General features: G+C 37.1%; 1 protein-coding gene across 8 annotated transcripts in view; it reads left to right on the plus strand.

Moving 5' to 3' along the window:
• Ercc6l2 (ERCC excision repair 6 like 2) overlaps nt 1-17,273 on the plus strand; it is a 166,249-nt gene that overhangs the window by 27,121 nt on the left and 121,855 nt on the right. For all 8 annotated transcript variants that reach the window (XR_004945064.1, XR_004945065.1, XM_036189131.1 and 5 more), the window contains 4 exons: nt 1,603-1,722; nt 6,362-6,433; nt 7,049-7,194; nt 14,320-14,415. Coding sequence is in view for 6 of the 8 variants with exons in the window: in XM_036189131.1 (XP_036045024.1) it covers nt 1,603-1,722; nt 6,362-6,433; nt 7,049-7,194; nt 14,320-14,415 (434 nt within the window). In the remaining 2 variants the exon portion in view is untranslated. The remainder of the gene's footprint in view (nt 1-1,602; nt 1,723-6,361; nt 6,434-7,048; nt 7,195-14,319; nt 14,416-17,273) is intronic.

A 17,273-nucleotide genomic window follows, 5' to 3' on the forward strand; every position in this document is an offset into this window, starting at 1 on the left:
ATATTGGTGGGTACATCAGAGAGATGGCTACAACACGATGAGGGAAGCTTCTTTTTATAGGCCCAGGATGCTATCTGATGATATTCTTAGTTTTGGGATTGGTAGAAACTAGGATTCCAAATTATTATCTATTAGTCACAGAATGTTAGTTCTGACACAGATGTGTGATATTTTGTTTGTGTTCTGACAAAGCTTGCCTGAAGACTAGAGAACCAAGCTAGACACTGGTTAACCATAGAGGCCAGGCGGTAGTGTCTCAAACCTGTAATCTCAGCACTCAGGAGGTGGAGAGAGGAAGCGATAAGGTGGGGTGGAGACAGGATCTCAAGCTTTTAGGTCTAGTGATTCGATCTAAGTGACTTCTAAGATTAGAAGTTACTGGTGGCTGCTCCTCTGCTTCTCTGATCTTTCATGTTATCACCCTGATATTTGACTCCTGGTTTTTATTGATAAGACTAATTAGGGTCATGGTTCAGGCAAGAAATGGCTATTAGAGGGTGGGACTAACAGTCTGCCCAAGATAAGATCATTAACTTCTGAGCTGTAACATTTGCAGCCTATCCATATAGTATTGCAGCTCTAGTCAGTCAATCAGTTTCTGCAGACACAGCTTCTTTCCATTTCACACTTCTTTCTACTTCACATTATCTTAGCAAAATACTTAGCAAAAACAGAACCTGCTTATTAGCATGTGCAAGGTACTGAGCTCTATTTTCATTTTTAAAGTAAAATTTATATATCAAGGAACATGTGCACTTAAGTTATTAATCAGGATGAAAAAGCTTGAGCTTAAAGTGATAGTTGTTTTATGTGTCTAATAGTGTTTGTGTGTTTGCTTTGGTATAATTACTTAGATAGTTAGCTGGGCAGTGGTGGCTCACGCCTTTAATCCCAGCACTTGGGAGGCAGAGGCAGGCAGATCTCTGAGTTCAATGCCAGCCTGGTCTACAAAGCACATTCCAGGACAGCCGGGGTTGCACAGAGAAACCTTATCTCAAACAACCAAAAAACCCAATAAGATTACTTAGATAGTTGATAAATGAATTCCATGCAATCAGTTGCATCAAAATAACTGCTATTATTATGTTTAATTATATCTATCTTATATGCTGAGTAAGTATATATATAATAATCTGTATATTAAATATATAGACTGTTTCCCAAACTGTCAGAAAATCAGTCCTCTGTAAGGTGGGGCTTAAATAAGAGCATTTTCTTTGACACTGCAGTTCTATCTTACTCTAGAGACAAGATCAGTAAAGAGGTCTCACTGTCATGTAACGATATTTTCTTGTGCTGTAGCTGGTGCTATTTAAACTGATTTGAAATCTATTAAGAATTTGGTACAGTAGTCTTTGATAGGGAATGTTTGTTTCCTTGTTTTGGAAATCTTGAAAAACTAACGATATAGTATCCATATCCATAGTGTCAAGGATTCATCAAAACCATACATATTTAACATATAGCTTTTGGATTTTGTGAATTATTAATGGAACTTATAGAAGGAAGATTCTATTTTTTTCTCATAAATAGATTTTGTTATAAAGCTTTATTTTTTGCAGGTTTACATATGTATTGAAATTTCTTCTTCCTTCTCTCAAGGAAACATTTACCAAGAAGATATGTGATCAGGTATTTTCCAGATTCCCAGGTTTTGTGCAGAAAAGCAAAGATGCAGCCTTTGAAACACTTTCTGACCCTAAATATAGTGGGAAAATGAAGGTATGTGCTTTTCCTTTAGTTTTCATTCAACCGGGGATGCTGCACAAAAGATTTGATTTGTATAGTGGTACAGCAAGGACACCAGCTAATCAGGACAGGCACCCCAACAATGAGAAGTGATGGAGATTATGAGCCCTGCTATAGATCAGTGCACACAATGGGTTCTTAGTAGCAGTTACATCAAATATACTTTAGACTTTTCCTTACCAATCTATTGGACTTAAGAGCACTTAAAATACATGCTGTTAACACATATGTGCAGAGACAAGGCCTCTATATCTAGACTGGATTTTCTACCTCCAGTTTTTGTTTGCTGACCTGGATAGTAAAATTGCAAGGGAACATTTGTTCTGCTCAGGGAAACTGACCTATGGCCATGTTATTCTTGGTACTGCATTACTAAACGAGGGGTATGGAAAGTAAGCCCAGGTTCTGTAGCCCTGACCTAGGCCTCTGGACATTACTTTTTGTGGTAGTATGAACTGCTGACAGCCTCTGGCCTCCTGCAAGAAGACAAGTTTGCTTGACCCATCAATAGCTATCAAGAGTCCTCATTTATGGGTTCACAGATTTTTATAGAACAATTCCCAGCCTTAACTACAATTAAGAAGATGGTAAGATATTTATTTCTTTTGTTAAAGGGAATAAAAAGGAAATAATTCAAAGTAGTCAATTAGTTTTTTAGCTAGAAATGCTTTTAGCCATTAATCTAGATAAGCTCAGTATGGTTTAGTTGCTTAGAACCTAGAAATTTTGTGAAACAAAATAGGTAGACATAGAAGTAGTAAAGAGGATTGCATTAAAAATAAATTAGTCCATAGAAGTAGTAAAGAGGATTGCATTAAAAATAAATTAGTCTGGGGGTGGGGATTTAGCTCAGTGGTAGAGTGCTTGCCCAGCAAGCTCAAGGCGCTGGGTTCGATTCTCAGCTCAAATAAATAAACAAACAAACAAACAAATAAACAAACAAATAAGTCTGTATTCATGAGAATATCATGATTTATTCCAACAAATAGTTAAAATATAATGATCTATTTTTTATCCATTTTATTTATGTTAAGATATCAGCCATATTCATTGGAGTTTTATTTTTAGAAATTATAGTGTGTAATTAATATAATGATTAGATTTCATTTTGATTTTGATTATCAGAAGCTGGGTAGGTAGGCATCTTGGTTTGTATGGAGATCAGTTTGTATGATTTGCAACTTCTGATTGATTGCTAGTCAAACAGATCTTGACAGTAATAAGCTGGAGATATGTAATGTAGGACTATTTGTTTCTCATCATGTAATTGGCAGCATTACCTGTGACATATTGGTTTGGTGATATATACCCTATAGGCTTATAGAATTATTGCCTATGAGGTAAAAAACTTCAGGTCATTGAGTTGTATATTGTTTGTGAACTCAGATATGTGAATTCTTTTTTTACCCCTTGGAGAAATATCACAGATCCACTTACTAAAGGAATGACTAGGAAGCCTGGCTTAGTGCTATGGTACATAAGGGCACTATGTTCATCTCTCTAGGCCAGTCTGACTAATTTGAGAAACTTACATCCAAAAATTTCTTTGCTGTGAATACTCTCAGATTCATAGGTAGATTGTCCTATTCTTTGTAGGCCATGTAAAGATCTTTATTATTTAAGCCTCAACATATATTGATGGTATTGTCATTTTTGAATTTTTAGTAAAAGCCCTTAATTTATGGTTATTCATTTAGTGAGGTTTTTTTTTTTTTTTTTTTCTTTAAATGAAGACCTGCAGTCAAGGGGAAAAAAATTCTCTTCTTATTACTTATTTCTGCTTTTACTTTTAAATACCCCAAATTTCAACAGATCTGAAACTATGTCCAATGACATGAGTAGAATATTTCTGGTTTAATACAATAGCATCTTCTGAGGGAAGGAAAAGACAAGCCACAGACCCAGAATATCTTTGCAAAACAGTGAAGGATTGGTATCCAAAATATACAGAGAACTCTTAAAACTCAGTAGTAGAAAATAGGTAATCTAGCTTTAAAATAGGCAAAAGATCTGAACCTTACTATAAAAAGAAGGGCAGATGGCAAGGAAGCACAAGGGAAGATGCTGCCCAACATTGTATAACTGCAAAAATAAAATGAGGGGTACCATTGCACAGCTATTAAGGTAGCAAAGTCCAGACTACTGGCAGCACCAGATGCTGCTGTGACCCTCTTCCATCATAGGTGAAACTGCAGAATGAGTTGGTCACTCTGGAGAATAGTTTGGTGACTGATGGCAAAGCTTTCGGTAATGTTAAATGCATAGCATTTAAAATGTATTTGATATTGAAAATAGGAAAATGAAATATTCTTACCATATTATCCATTAGTCACATTCCTGGTTATTTATCCAAAAGTTAGATTTAGTGAATTTTACTAAGTTTAAACTTATATGACACAAGAATCCCACCTAAATTTATTCATAATTTTCAAAGCTTGGAAGCAATCAAGATGATTTCAAAAGGCACTTGGATTAAACTGTGGTGCAGCCATAAAATGGCATAGTTTTTAACAATAAAAATTGAGTGAGACAAGGTGGTGCATGCTTTTAATCCCTTCACTGTGGATGCAAAAGCAGAGGCAGGTGGATCTTGTTAAGTTCAAGGACAGCATTGTCTGCATAGCAAATTCCAGGCTAGCCAGGGCTACACAGTGAGACCTTCTCTCAAAAAACAAAACAAACAAACAAACAAAAACAGAGAGAGAGAGAGAGAGAGAATTGAACAATTGGAGAACTCTTAAATGTACATTGCTAAATTAAAGCTAGTCTGGAAAAAAACTACATGTTGTGTGACTCCATCTGTGTGACCTTTTTTCTGGAAAAAGAAAAACTCCAGAGACAGCAGAAGGATCAGGGGTTCTGGGGGAAGAAAGATATGTAGGTAAAACAACAGGGACTTTTAAATATTAACAGTATTTTATATGGTGTTGTAATGTGAAACCATGTCCTGATATGATATAACATTCATCATAATTCAGATCTGTAAACAAATGGGAGAACGCTAATGCAAGCTGGACTTCAGTTAGCAATAATCGGTCAGTATTCTTAATCAGTTGCCCAGATACCTCATGAATAGTAATAATGATGATGTTAATTTTTTTGTTGTTTTGTTTTTGTTTTTGTTTTTCGAGACAGGGTTTCTCTGTGTAGCTTTGAGCCTGTCCTGGAACTCACTCTGTAGACTAGGCTGGCCTCAAACTCACAGAGATCTGCCTGGCTCTGCCTCCCCAGTGCTGGGATTAAAGGCATGTGCCACCACCTCCCGGCCTTGATGTTAATACTTTAATAATATTAGCTTTATATAGACCATGGATTAATCCCCAGTATTGCAAAAGAGATTAGGGATGGTATGTGGGAGCTTTCTACACTTATACTCAATTCTGAAAACCTAAAAAAGTGAGTAACATGTGTTAATTAAAAGTATTATTCTTATATAAAATTAAAATGCATGTCCTTCGTAAAGTCAGTTATGTCATTTAAAAATAAAACTAAATGCAAATAAAACTTTATATGTTGTCAGATATTAAAATAATATTTCTCCAGGCTGTGACATTGAACTCACCATCTGAGTATATTTTAAAAGGCAGCCTCTGTAGCATGTTTTTCAAGGATTGAGGGTAAGACTCAAATTTAGAACAAAGTCCTTACTAGATGAACTATTAAAAGGTTGTTATGTTGAGTGTATTTTTTTCTTTAGATGCTTATCATCAAATAAATAACCTTGATTTTTTTCATAGTCCAGTAAAACTTGGTACAGAAAATTCCTTTCCCATCTGTGGATTGCCTTTCCATGGTGTTGTCTTCCCCAGTATGGGAATGTCTGCTTAAAAACAGCAGATTCTGCTGTGTACAGTCTTTGAACTATTGCTTCCTCTCCAAAGACCTGAGTTTGAGGGTAGATTATTAGCACTTTGAGGTCAAAGTCCAATCTGGAAGTCAGGGTTTATGGTAAATAAACAAAGGGGAGAAAGTGAGAAGAGGTGTGTATCTAAGAGAATAAACATCAGGTCTTTCAGAACCTACCTAGATGCAACTGAGAGCCTTGCAATTTGTCTGTCTAGAAAGTCATTTATTTGCTAAAAAGATATGCTTTGCTAATTCAGTTTCTTAACATATTGTAGGTATAAAAATGTATTCTAGAAATTAAATTAATCCATCATCTATAATGTTTCTTTTTTTGTTTTGTTTTGTTTTTGTTTTGTTTTGTTTTTTGTTTTTTTGAGACAGGGTTTCTCTGTAGCTTTGGAACCTGTCCTAGACTAGCTCTGTAGACCAGGCTGGCCTTGAACTCACAGAGGTCCACCTGCCTCTGCCTCCCGAGTGCTGGGATTATAGGTGAGTGCCACCACCGCCCAGTTAAAATGCTTCTTTTTATTAAAACCTTATGAGACGAAATAGGCTTTGGGAACTTTACCGCCGCACTAACAACAGGATGATGGGAAGCATTTGATGTGATAAATATATTTGTTAACTTGGAATATGTAAAGGAAGTTAGCAGAGATGACTGAGGTTAGTGTTGTGTAGAATACTTTTTCAGGAACTCTCCAGTGCTGTCTGTATGTGTAAAGTGTATATTAGCACTGGTCCACTGATGCCCTGTGTTTCTTCCCAGGTTCTCCAGCAGCTTTTAAATCATTTTAGGAAACACAGAGATAAGATTCTTCTCTTCTCCTTTTCCACTAAGGTGAGTCCCATCCAGAATGTTCTTGCTTGATCATCCTGCATCTCTAGCGTTAGCCCTAAGGAAGTAGCAGATTACTGTCACATTCTCCTCATCAACATAGCAAATTGTGGTGAGGGAAGCAACTTAGGCCTTCCCAGAACACTCAGTTATGTGTGGAAATTAGGTAGGGGTGCCACCTTCTTATCAAACTCAAAGATAAGGTTATATTTTCTGCTGACATTTTTTGAGATATTTAGAATATTTTAAAGTTTAGAAAATGACATAAAAAATGTTTACATAAATTATTTTACCAATGTTTTTCTTTTTATTTGGTTTCAGTTATTTTTTTAATAAAAACTATTTTTAAAAGAGATTGCCTCTTTCAGAATAATGGAAAGAAATATATGGGTTAAAAGTGAGAAAAGTATTTCTTTTTTTGGTGATGGAAATAGAGTCTGGCTGGGCCTGGCATATATGAGGAAATCACTCTCGCACAGAGTTATACCCAGGAACTGTCCTCCAAATCTATTGCTCATTAATCAGAAGAAAGAAATTGTGAGTCCAGTGGTCAGTGTTCACCAGCCTCAGTGATTGACAGAGCCTGTGACTGAACCCTGCTTCCCCTGCTTCCTCCAGCTGCTGGACGTGCTACAGCAGTATTGCGTGGCTTCTGGGCTTGATTACCGGAGACTAGATGGAAGCACGAAACCAGAGGAAAGACTCAGGATTGTGAAAGAGTTCAACAGTACACAAGATGTGAACATTTGTCTTGTCTCTACAATGTAAGAGAATAAAACTTGATAGCTTGATCTCTATCTGGTTGTTTTTTAAACTATTTTGGGATTAATTTTCAACAAATAGGTTTATGTTGCTCTGTTTGATTTGACTTTAAGAAGCAGTAAAAATTTTATCAGTTGTAACTAGAATAGCAGTATTTTGAATTTTACCTAATCTTTTATTTCCTTATCATTTTGGAATTCCCCTTGTGAGGACTGGCTTAAAAGATGAGAATGCAAACACAAGCGTTGACTCCCAGGACTTCCTGGGTAGTGTTGGTGTCTCAGGGTCAGTACCTTTGGGCTTTTTACTCAGAGCTTGTACTGCTGCCTTTTCTGCCTTTGTCCCAGCTGGAGCTTCTCCTGAAAATTTATAAGGAATAAATTTGTTCTAGCACCTACTTAATGAATCTCTTAGAAACACCTAAGGAAGATATTTAGGGCATAATAAATACTTTATATTTGGCATTCTGTGTGAGAATTTTTAGATTTGTTCTCACACTGTTTTTGAAAAAGATGAGCAGTTCTGTTGAATTCCTGCAGCTGAGAAAAGGAGAGGCTTTGGATTTCATTTGCTGGGGGTGATATCAAACATTCCTCACCTACGTCCTTACCTACAAAGCATTAAATGACATAAGTACTGCCTTCAGTTAAGTTCTGTAACACACCTCAGCGTTCTTAACCTCAGACATGTCTTAAACACACTGAACAGAGGTTCCAGCAGTACAGAGACCTTCATGACCACCTCAGGTCCAGTTTTCTAAACAGAGCTGAAAAAAATCCCTACATACCAGATACATTGCATTCCTAATTTCTAAAGAAAAACTTTCATTTTTAGAAATCCTATTAGAGTTTTATAGAACCACCTTATTTGCATTTTGTTCTTTTTAATTCTTTAGTAATTTTAATCACATCGTTAAAAATCTTTTTTTATTTATTTTGTTTTTTTGTGTGATATTTTGTGTTCTGACAAATAAAAGTTGCCTGGAGATGAGAGGGTGGAGCTAGCCACTAGTTAACCATGGAGGCCAGGCAGTGGTAGCACACACTATGATCCCACTTGGGAGGCTCGGGCCTTTAATCCCAGCACTAGGGAGGTGGAGACAGAATCTCAGCCCCCCATTCAGTGTGAGGATTCGTAGAGACAGAATTGCCCCCATTCGGTCTGAGATTTTGTAGAGGTAAGACGTCTTTGGTGGCTGGCTGCTCCTTTTTACCTCTGATCTTTCAGCTCTCATCCTCCATATCTGACTCTGGGTTTTCATTGATAAAACTAATTAGGATCAAAATTTATTTGTTTGTTTGTTTGTTTATTAATTGTTGGGGAAGGCTTATGCCATGGTACACATTTGGAGGTAAAAGAATACCTTTGTAGAGTCAGTACTTTCCTACTTTTATGTAGGATTAGAGCAGTGGTTCTCAACCTTCCTAATGCTGGGACCCCTTAATACAGTACCTCATGTTATGGTGACCTCCAGCCATGAAATTTTGGATGCTACTTCTAACTGTAATTTTGCTACTGTTATGAACTGTAATGTAAATATCCGTATTTTTTGTTGGTCTTAGGCAACCCCTGTGAAAGGGTCCTTCTAACCTAAAGGGGTCTGGACCCACAGGTTGAAACCTCTGGATTAGGGAATCAGACTCAGGTTCCAAGGCTTAATTTTTTTTTTAAGACTGGAATCTCATTCTGTCCCCTGTCTAGCCTGATGTGGACCAGGTTGATCTTGAACCTGCTTCTACCTCCCACATGCTGGGATTAAAGGCATGCACCACCACACCCAGCCTCTAAAATCTTTTTATTAGTGTGATTTTACTCTATTCAGTTTTGTATTTGGGGATACTAATCATCAGGTTGTTTTCTCAGGCTCTTGCTTCTGGTACATGGTTTCTTTACATATTTTATAGGTTTGCATTTTGTTTTCCTGATGGAAATGCTTTGGAGACCAGTTGTTCCCCACTTGTGTGGTTCCCCTATGCGTTCTGCTCTGTTATCTGTCCTGACCAAGGCCAAAGTTCTGTATGACTGAATTAAAGACATAATTCTTGGCATAAGCCATTACATAAGGGACACACCCACCCTTTCTTTGACCTTTGCCTCTTATCTGTATCTATTAACTACTGTGTCTTTTACTTTGTTGGGGCTATTACTGTTCTTAACTCCTGCAGAACTAACTAGATTAGTATCCGTAAGTTAGCTTTAAAATTTGGAGATCAAAACCCAACATTTGCATTATAATTTTCTGAACATTGTTTAATGTTGGATTAAGTAGAACTAAGCTAAGTTCTCTGTGTGTTACCTTTCAGCCAGCTCAAGGGATATAAGCAAACAGCAGCCAAAAAGCTCTCTGTTCTAATACTTGGTCCATTGTTTTATATTTACACAGTTGAGTTCACTTTGTATTTCAGTCATGACCCATTTGTCCCATTTTTTCCCTCTATCAATTTTTCCCTTTCTCATTTTATCTTTTGTTGAGTCCTCTGAATTCTCAAGATTTTCTGCTAGCAACCTTTGGTCACATCATCTCAAATGCAGTATATTGTTTTCTAGGCCTGGTAACACTGTCGTGTTAAGCCTTCTTCACTACTTTATTGCACTGAATCCTTTACCCATATCCCATGCCATCTTCATTCTTAATTTACCCCATTGTTATCTTGGAAAGTTTTCTCAAGTAACTTTGTAAGCCAAGATGTACAGAAAGTAATATTCTGCACCCTTGAATACAGAAAATGTCGTTTATTTGCCTTCCCCTTTGAATTCATACTTTAGCCAACTCTAGAACTCTAGATTGGAAATAATTCTCTTTCAAGTCTTTGAAGGCCTCACAGCATTGTTTGGTATTTAGTGTCATTAAATGCCACTGATTCTCCATCCTCTTGCGGGGCTCATAAGAGTTTTTCTTCCTCTACAAATCTGCTGAAATTTAGCAGAGATACTGAGTCTTACCTTGGGTCTTGGTTGTTTGTTGTACCACAGCCTGAAAGCATGTCTTCTCCATCTCAGTGAAATGTTTTTTTATGATTTATTTTAAATGGCTTCCTTTTCTTCTACTTTGTGGTTGCTGTTTTGTTTTAGACCAGCGGTTCTCAACTTTACTAATGTTGTGACCCCTTAATACAGTTGCTCATATTGTTATGACCCCCAGCCATAAAATTACTTCATTGATACTTCATAATTGTGATTCTTCTACTGTTATAAATCATAATGTAAATATCTGATACTCAGGATATCGGATATGCGACCTCCAAGGAAGGTTGCAACCTACAGGTTGAAAACCACTGTTTTAGACTGTGTGTGTTTTGTTGGCTGGCCTTAGTTTCCCAGTTTTACAGTAGTATCTCTTGTGTTCTTTACATCAGATATTTCATATTTTGTACTACTTGTTCTGTGGTCTGTGAGAATGTCAGTTTTCAGTCTTGTAGATAATTTTATTTGAAACAACCACATTTTTAATCTAAAATTTTTTGTGCTTTCCAATCTCACTTTTCTCTAAATCTCTCCCCCTCTTTAGAATATCAGTAATTTAACTCTTGGATTTTCATACTTGCTCTTTAAATTTGTTTAAAGAAGACTCATCTGCCATTTTTCTTGGAATTAATTTTTTTGAGAATTTTATAGATGAGTACTGTATTTATATCATCCTTCCCATCTGGGATTAGGTCTTTTTGTTTGTTTGTTTTTGTTTTTTTTTTTAATTAAAATCATTGAGTTTATAAATGGCTTTGGTGGAAGTTGGCATCATTATGATATTGCTCTTTTTAAAAATTTTTTCCCTTTTTTTAAAAATTATATTTGTTTTAATTTTACACATCAGCCATGAGTTCCCCTGTCCTCCCCCCCCCCCCCACCCCCACCTTCCCCTCAGCCCCTCCCCTCCATTCCCATCTCCTCCAGGGCCAAGACTCCCCTGGGGATTCATTTAAACCTGGTGGATTCAGTGCAGGCAGGTCCTGTCCCCTCCTTCCAGGCTGAGCAAAATGTCCCTGTGTAAGCCCCAGGTTCCAAACAGCCAGCTCATGCACTAAGGACAGGTCTGGGTCCCACTGCCTGGATGCCTCCCATACAGTCCAAGCTATTCAATTGTCTCACTTATCCAGAGGGCCTGCTCCAGCTGGGGGCTCCATAGCCTTTGGTTCACAATTCAAGTGCTTCCATTCGTCTGGCCTTTCGTCCCCATGCTTTTTCCAATCCTGGGCTCAACAATTCACGCTCCCACAGTCCTTCATCCTTCTCAACAACTGGACACACGGAGCTCCACCTGGGGCCTGGCTGAGGATCTCTGCATCCACTTCCATCTGTCACTGGATGAGAGTTCCAGCCCGACCTTCAGAGTGTTTGGCCATCTGATCACCAGACTAGGTCAGATCAGGCTTTCTCTCGACCACTGCCAGCAGTCTACAGAGGATGCATCACTGTGGACCTCAGGGGACCTCTCCAGCACTCTGCCCACTCCTGTTCTCATGTGGTCCTCATCCATCATGGTCTACCATTCCTTGTTCTCCCTTTCGGTTCCTGATCCAGCTGGGATCTCCTGCTCCCCCAAGCCTCCCTTCCTTCAAACCTTGCCCTTCATTTCTCCTACTCTCATCCAGGTTGTTCATGTAGATCTCATCCATTTCTCTGTCATTGGGTGATCCCTGTGTCTTTCCTAGGGTCCCGTTTTCTAGGTAGCCTCCCTGGAGTTGTGTAGCAGTCTAGTCATCTTTCTACCAGGTTTTCTTGGAAGCACTGTTAAGTGGATACTTCATCTGACCCTTTATTATACTTAATACATAATAGTAAAATGTAGTTTGTTAAAGATATAGTTAAAGATGATGTATTCACTTAGTACAAGAGTAGAATATGGAAGAAAGATATTCTTAGACACAAATAGCCTGCATGTCTGGTTTCTCCATCAGGAGCCTACCTGGAGCAGTTGAAAAAATGCTTACTAGATATATACTATGCTCGTATATCTCGTCTATTGCTGTGCATCTGAATCTCTCCCATGTTCACCCTAACTTTTCCATGGTGGGATTTTATTGTTGTTGTCTTCTTTCCAAAACTCGATCCCTATCCCACCTTTTCCCCAGAGGTTCAAGTCTCTCTGGAATTTGTTTGGGGTATTTTTTTTTTTGTTCTCTGCCTGTCCTAGAACTAGCTCTGTAGACCTGCTGGCCTCAGACTCACAGAGATCCACTTTGCTCTGCCTCCTGAGTGCTGGGATTAGAGGGCTGTGCCACCACTGTCCAGCTTCTCTGGAATCTTTTTGATATCAGCTCTGGAAAGTAATCCTTAAAAAAACAGAAGTCAGTTTCTCTGAGCACTGAAATTTAACAGAATGCTTCAGTTTAAATACAGACTCAGGCTGCTTAGGAGACCTTTTGTCCTTACCTGAAAAATGTTTGGCTCTTAAACTTATCTTGAGGAAAGCCTGGCATAGTGATGTATACTTTTAATCCCAACACTTGTGAGGCAGAGGCAGGCAGATCTCTGTGAGTTGAAGGCCAGCCTGGTCTACATAGTGAGTTTCAGGACACCCAGAGCTACACAGTGAGACCTATATCAGGGGAAAAATGTATCTTGAGGATTAAAGATATGAATATATGTAGCATGACTCCTTGTAGTGTCATGCGTAGTTGGTGTAAATTTCTTTCCATTTAATACATGTTTTAAGGAAGAGGATATTACCAATTTTTGTCTTTGGATGATGAACATCAGTGTGTGAATGGTCTAAGTGTAGGGTAATGTTTCTGACACAGTGGGACTTAAGAGCAAAAGGCTTAAGAGACAGGGTTAGGAAAAACAATGGAGGAAAACTAAAGACAAACTTTTTTCCTTGGACTTTCAGTTTTACTGTTCCTTTTATTTTTTAATTGTTTAAACTTTATTATAAAAAAAACTTGTAAAAAAATAAAAATGTCATACATTAAAATTAACCAGTCAAAGTCTGTAAACTTAGTGAATAGGCATTAGAATAGAATAGGCATTAGAATAGGCATTTCGAACAGAAGCTATGGAACTTTACATTAAATTTTTCACTTTAGTATCCAGTATATTTTATGCACTTATCCACTATCAAAACCTAAATATCCATAACAAGATTAGAACTAGAAGAATAATTTTCTTTACATTATCTCTCATGACTCGTGTACATCACTTGTACCTGTCTTTCCTTATCTCCTTATCTTTAGCCTTTCTTGGTCTTTTTTTTCTCATGTCATACCCACAATTACATTTGTTTACATATATTATTGGCTAGAGTCCATGTATGAGAGAGAGAAAGGACATGTGGGTTTTTTTTTTTCTCTTTTTGTGACCTTCCTTAGTAGTATAAGTCCATTTTCAAGTAAATTTCTAAGCTTCATTTTTCTTTGGAACTGAATAGTATGCCCCGTGTGTGTGTGTGTGTGTGTGTGTGTGTGTGTGTGTGTGTGTGTGTGTGTAACTGTTCCTTTTAAAATGCATACAATTTTATCATTATTGTAAATTAGCTGTTACAAAGGGAATGCAAGGCTAAAAATTTCATACCATGGAAAGGTCCTAACCACTGTTACATAAGATTTACTCACATAAGTGTAATGAATACACATCAGTCCTGGATTGCATTTTAAATTTATGAACCAAGATCCTCGTGCGACCAATTGGGTTTATGGGACAAATATTTCTATAACTTCTACTTGTCAAAGTTATATACTAAAATTGAAGAATATACTAAAATTTTTAATTATATTTGAAAATATAGAAACGGTATTTGAATATATAAAAATGATAAAAACTAGCATATTGCATGGATTTCTATCAACCTGTCTATATAGATTCAAATGGTCAATTTGTTTAGGGATTTTCTTGGAATGGTAGAAAAAGAATATATATCACAGATGTATAAGCATATTTCTGTTTAAACCACCTACTTTTATATAAAAAGCAATATAGTACTAAAGTGGGTGTGGTTGAGTTCTAGGACTGTGGTTTGTTCTATTCTGGATGGTGGTGGGGGTTGCTTGAGAAAGGGTCTTATCATTTAGCCTAAACTGACCTGGAACTTTTGACTCCTGCTTCTGCCTCCTGAGTGCCAAGATTACAGTATGCACTACCATCCCTCTTAGCAGTTTATGCTATTTTAATGTGTGGTTTCCTTTTCTTCCCAGGGCTGGTGGACTAGGCCTCAATTTTGTTGGTGCCAATGTTGTTATATTATTTGATCCAACTTGGAATCCAGCCAATGATCTTCAAGCTATTGACAGGTATAATACCAACAAAATGTAAATGATCTGTGAATTCTTGTCATCTAAAACCACTTCTGAACTTTATAGATTATTTATAGTTAGGAATGGTGGGTACCTGGTAAAAAAATTGTATTAAAATGTGACCCAAAACTTCTAAATTCAAATTGCAAGCTGATAGTAGCCTTTTGTTTTCTACCTCCAAATCCTACTAATGTGAATAAGACCATAATACCAAAGAAAAATAGGACAGTTTATTACTAGTAGTCCTGAAATTTTGAGAAAACTCTGAAGAGAGACTCACCAGAGAGAAACCATAGTCAGAGTCTGCAGAACAGAACAAACTGTCAGCATGAATTGACAGCCTGCAGGGTGTAGGGCAGACGAGGGTAATGTGAGACTGGTGCAGATTCCTTTCTATACCTTATACTTACACAGGAGTTGTCTAGAATGAGTTCCTTACAGAGCCATTTCATAAATTAAGTAGGAAACTAAGGTTAGAAAAGTTCCTGGTGTGTTAGAATTAGATCACAAAGTGGAGCCAACTAAGACTTCTAGACCTCCATAGTACACAATAAGGGAAGTAATTGAATAAACCTATTGCCTGCATAGGAATCCAGACCATCTTTCCACTGTAATCCATGTGCTTTTTTATTTTAATTACAAAAGAGAAATGAAGAATTATGAGACATTTTCATAAAAGTGGCAGCATGAAAGAAAAGAGCCACAGGGAAAGTCAGGCATTGAGGGACTAAAATAAGGATAAAACAAAAATAATATAGCACCCTAAGAAAAATACATATACAGTGAGCACAAAATGTTCCCAGAAATTAAAGCCTTTGCTGAGATAAAGCTCAGTAGCAGGTCTGAATAATAAAATAGAGAGAGTGATGTGATACAAAGGATGCATATTTTAAAACAAAGTGAAATCAAGTAGATGTAGAATATGAATAAAAAGAAAGTGCCCCCCCTGCCAAAAAAAAAAAAATCTGTTTGTTCCAGAAATAAACATAGAAGACTGAAGGACAGGAGAGGAATCAGCAATGTGTCTGAAGAACATTGTTAATTTTGAAGAGCTGCCAAACACTCATGCAAATAATGGCCAAGAGATGAAATCTGTATCTTTGTTATATTTCTAATTCTGAAGATAAAGAGGACTAAAATACCCTAGAGTGAGAAATAAGAGGATTTATAAAAGCAAAACCCAAAAGAAAAATCAAGTTAGCAATAAATGGAAATCAGCTTCACTTCTTCAGATCGGACTTTTTGTCTGTGGCTACAGTTATGACCTTATGAAAAAGAAAACTACTTTGACTTGTGGTTGTGATCAGTGACTGACACATTAGTATGTAAGGCAAGATTAAAAGCAACCTGACACCTGAGAACTCAGGAATGTACCGCTGCAGCCTGAGAGCAGTGCTCAAGCCAACAAACAGATCAGTGATAGCCAAAGAAGGTTCTGTGTATATAGTTAGAGCTAAAAATTATTGACAGTGTGGCCCAGAGGCTTCATGCAAATTATAAAGGAAAAATTCTCCCAAATACTAGAGGATGGTATAAAAATATCAATAGATAAGACTTGAAACTTCATGTAATTTTAGTGAAGTATTAGGATTATTCAGGAAGAGGAACTATTAGTATTTGTCTTTCCTTTCAGGAAACAGTATCCTGATCAGTTCTCAAAATTTGTAACAATGATATTTTTAAATGCTAAAAAAAATTAAAGGACAACAACTATAAGAACAAGGAATAGTGATCACTTGGTACCCTTTGGAAACACTAGTCCTCATTCTGTACACATTCTACTTCCGCAGATGGAGTGAAACTATAGCATTGATTCTCAGTTTGTAGGTTGTGACTCCTTTGGGATTATAATAACCCTTTCACATTGGTCACCTAAGACTAACAGAAAAATAGATATTTACATTATGATTTCATACAGTAGCAAAATTACAGTTATGAAGTAGCAACAAAAATAATTTTGTGGTTGGGGTCACTATGATGTGAGAAACTGTATTAAAGAGTATCAGCATTAGGAAGGTTGAGAACCACTGCTCTATGGTTTCATTATTTATATGCTCGTGTATATCTCTGTGAGTGTATGTACATGAGTGTGTGTGTATTTGAATAGGTTAGAACTCTCTAAAAAGAAAAAAGGGCATGGTGATACAATGGAAAAGTTACATTCAGGTATATACTTATTATGAGACATGTGTAAAATATGAAAGAGGTAGAAGGCTAAAAATAAGATTTATGAAATATGAGAGTCCAGAGAGATAGTTTAGTGGTTAAGAGCATGTACTGCTATTGTAGGAAGCCAGGTTCAACAAAAGGCCATTTTTTTTTCTTTCATCTAGATTGTATTTTCTACTAGAATGTTAAAATGTATGATCATTTTACTTTATTTTTTCCAGTTCTTGACATTACAGGACTTTGCACATGCTAGGCAAGTACTCCACCACTGACCTACACCCCACACACAGAGACTCAGTCTTAGTTATTAATGCCTGGCCTCAGCTTGGCTTAATCTTAAACTATTCTGTCTACCTTTTGCCTCTGGGCTTTTCCCATTCTCTTCTGTAAATCTTACTCTTACTCCATGGCTTGCAGTGTAGCTGGGCAGCTGACCCCTAGACTCCTCCTCCTCCTCCTCTGGCTCCCAGCCCTCTCCCTCCACATTTCTTCCTCTCTATATTCTCTCTGCCTGCCAGCCCTATCTATCCTTTCTCCTGCTTTGCTATTGGCCGTTCAGTTCTTTATCACACCATCAGGTGTTTTAGACAGGCACAGTAACACATGGAGTTAAACAGATACAACATAAACAAAAGTAACACACCTTAAAATAATATTCTACTATAGATAAGTGAGGGGAAAAAAAG

Source organism: Onychomys torridus, chromosome 5, assembly GCF_903995425.1.
Source record: "Onychomys torridus chromosome 5, mOncTor1.1, whole genome shotgun sequence".
Lineage (NCBI taxonomy): Eukaryota > Metazoa > Chordata > Mammalia > Rodentia > Cricetidae > Onychomys > Onychomys torridus.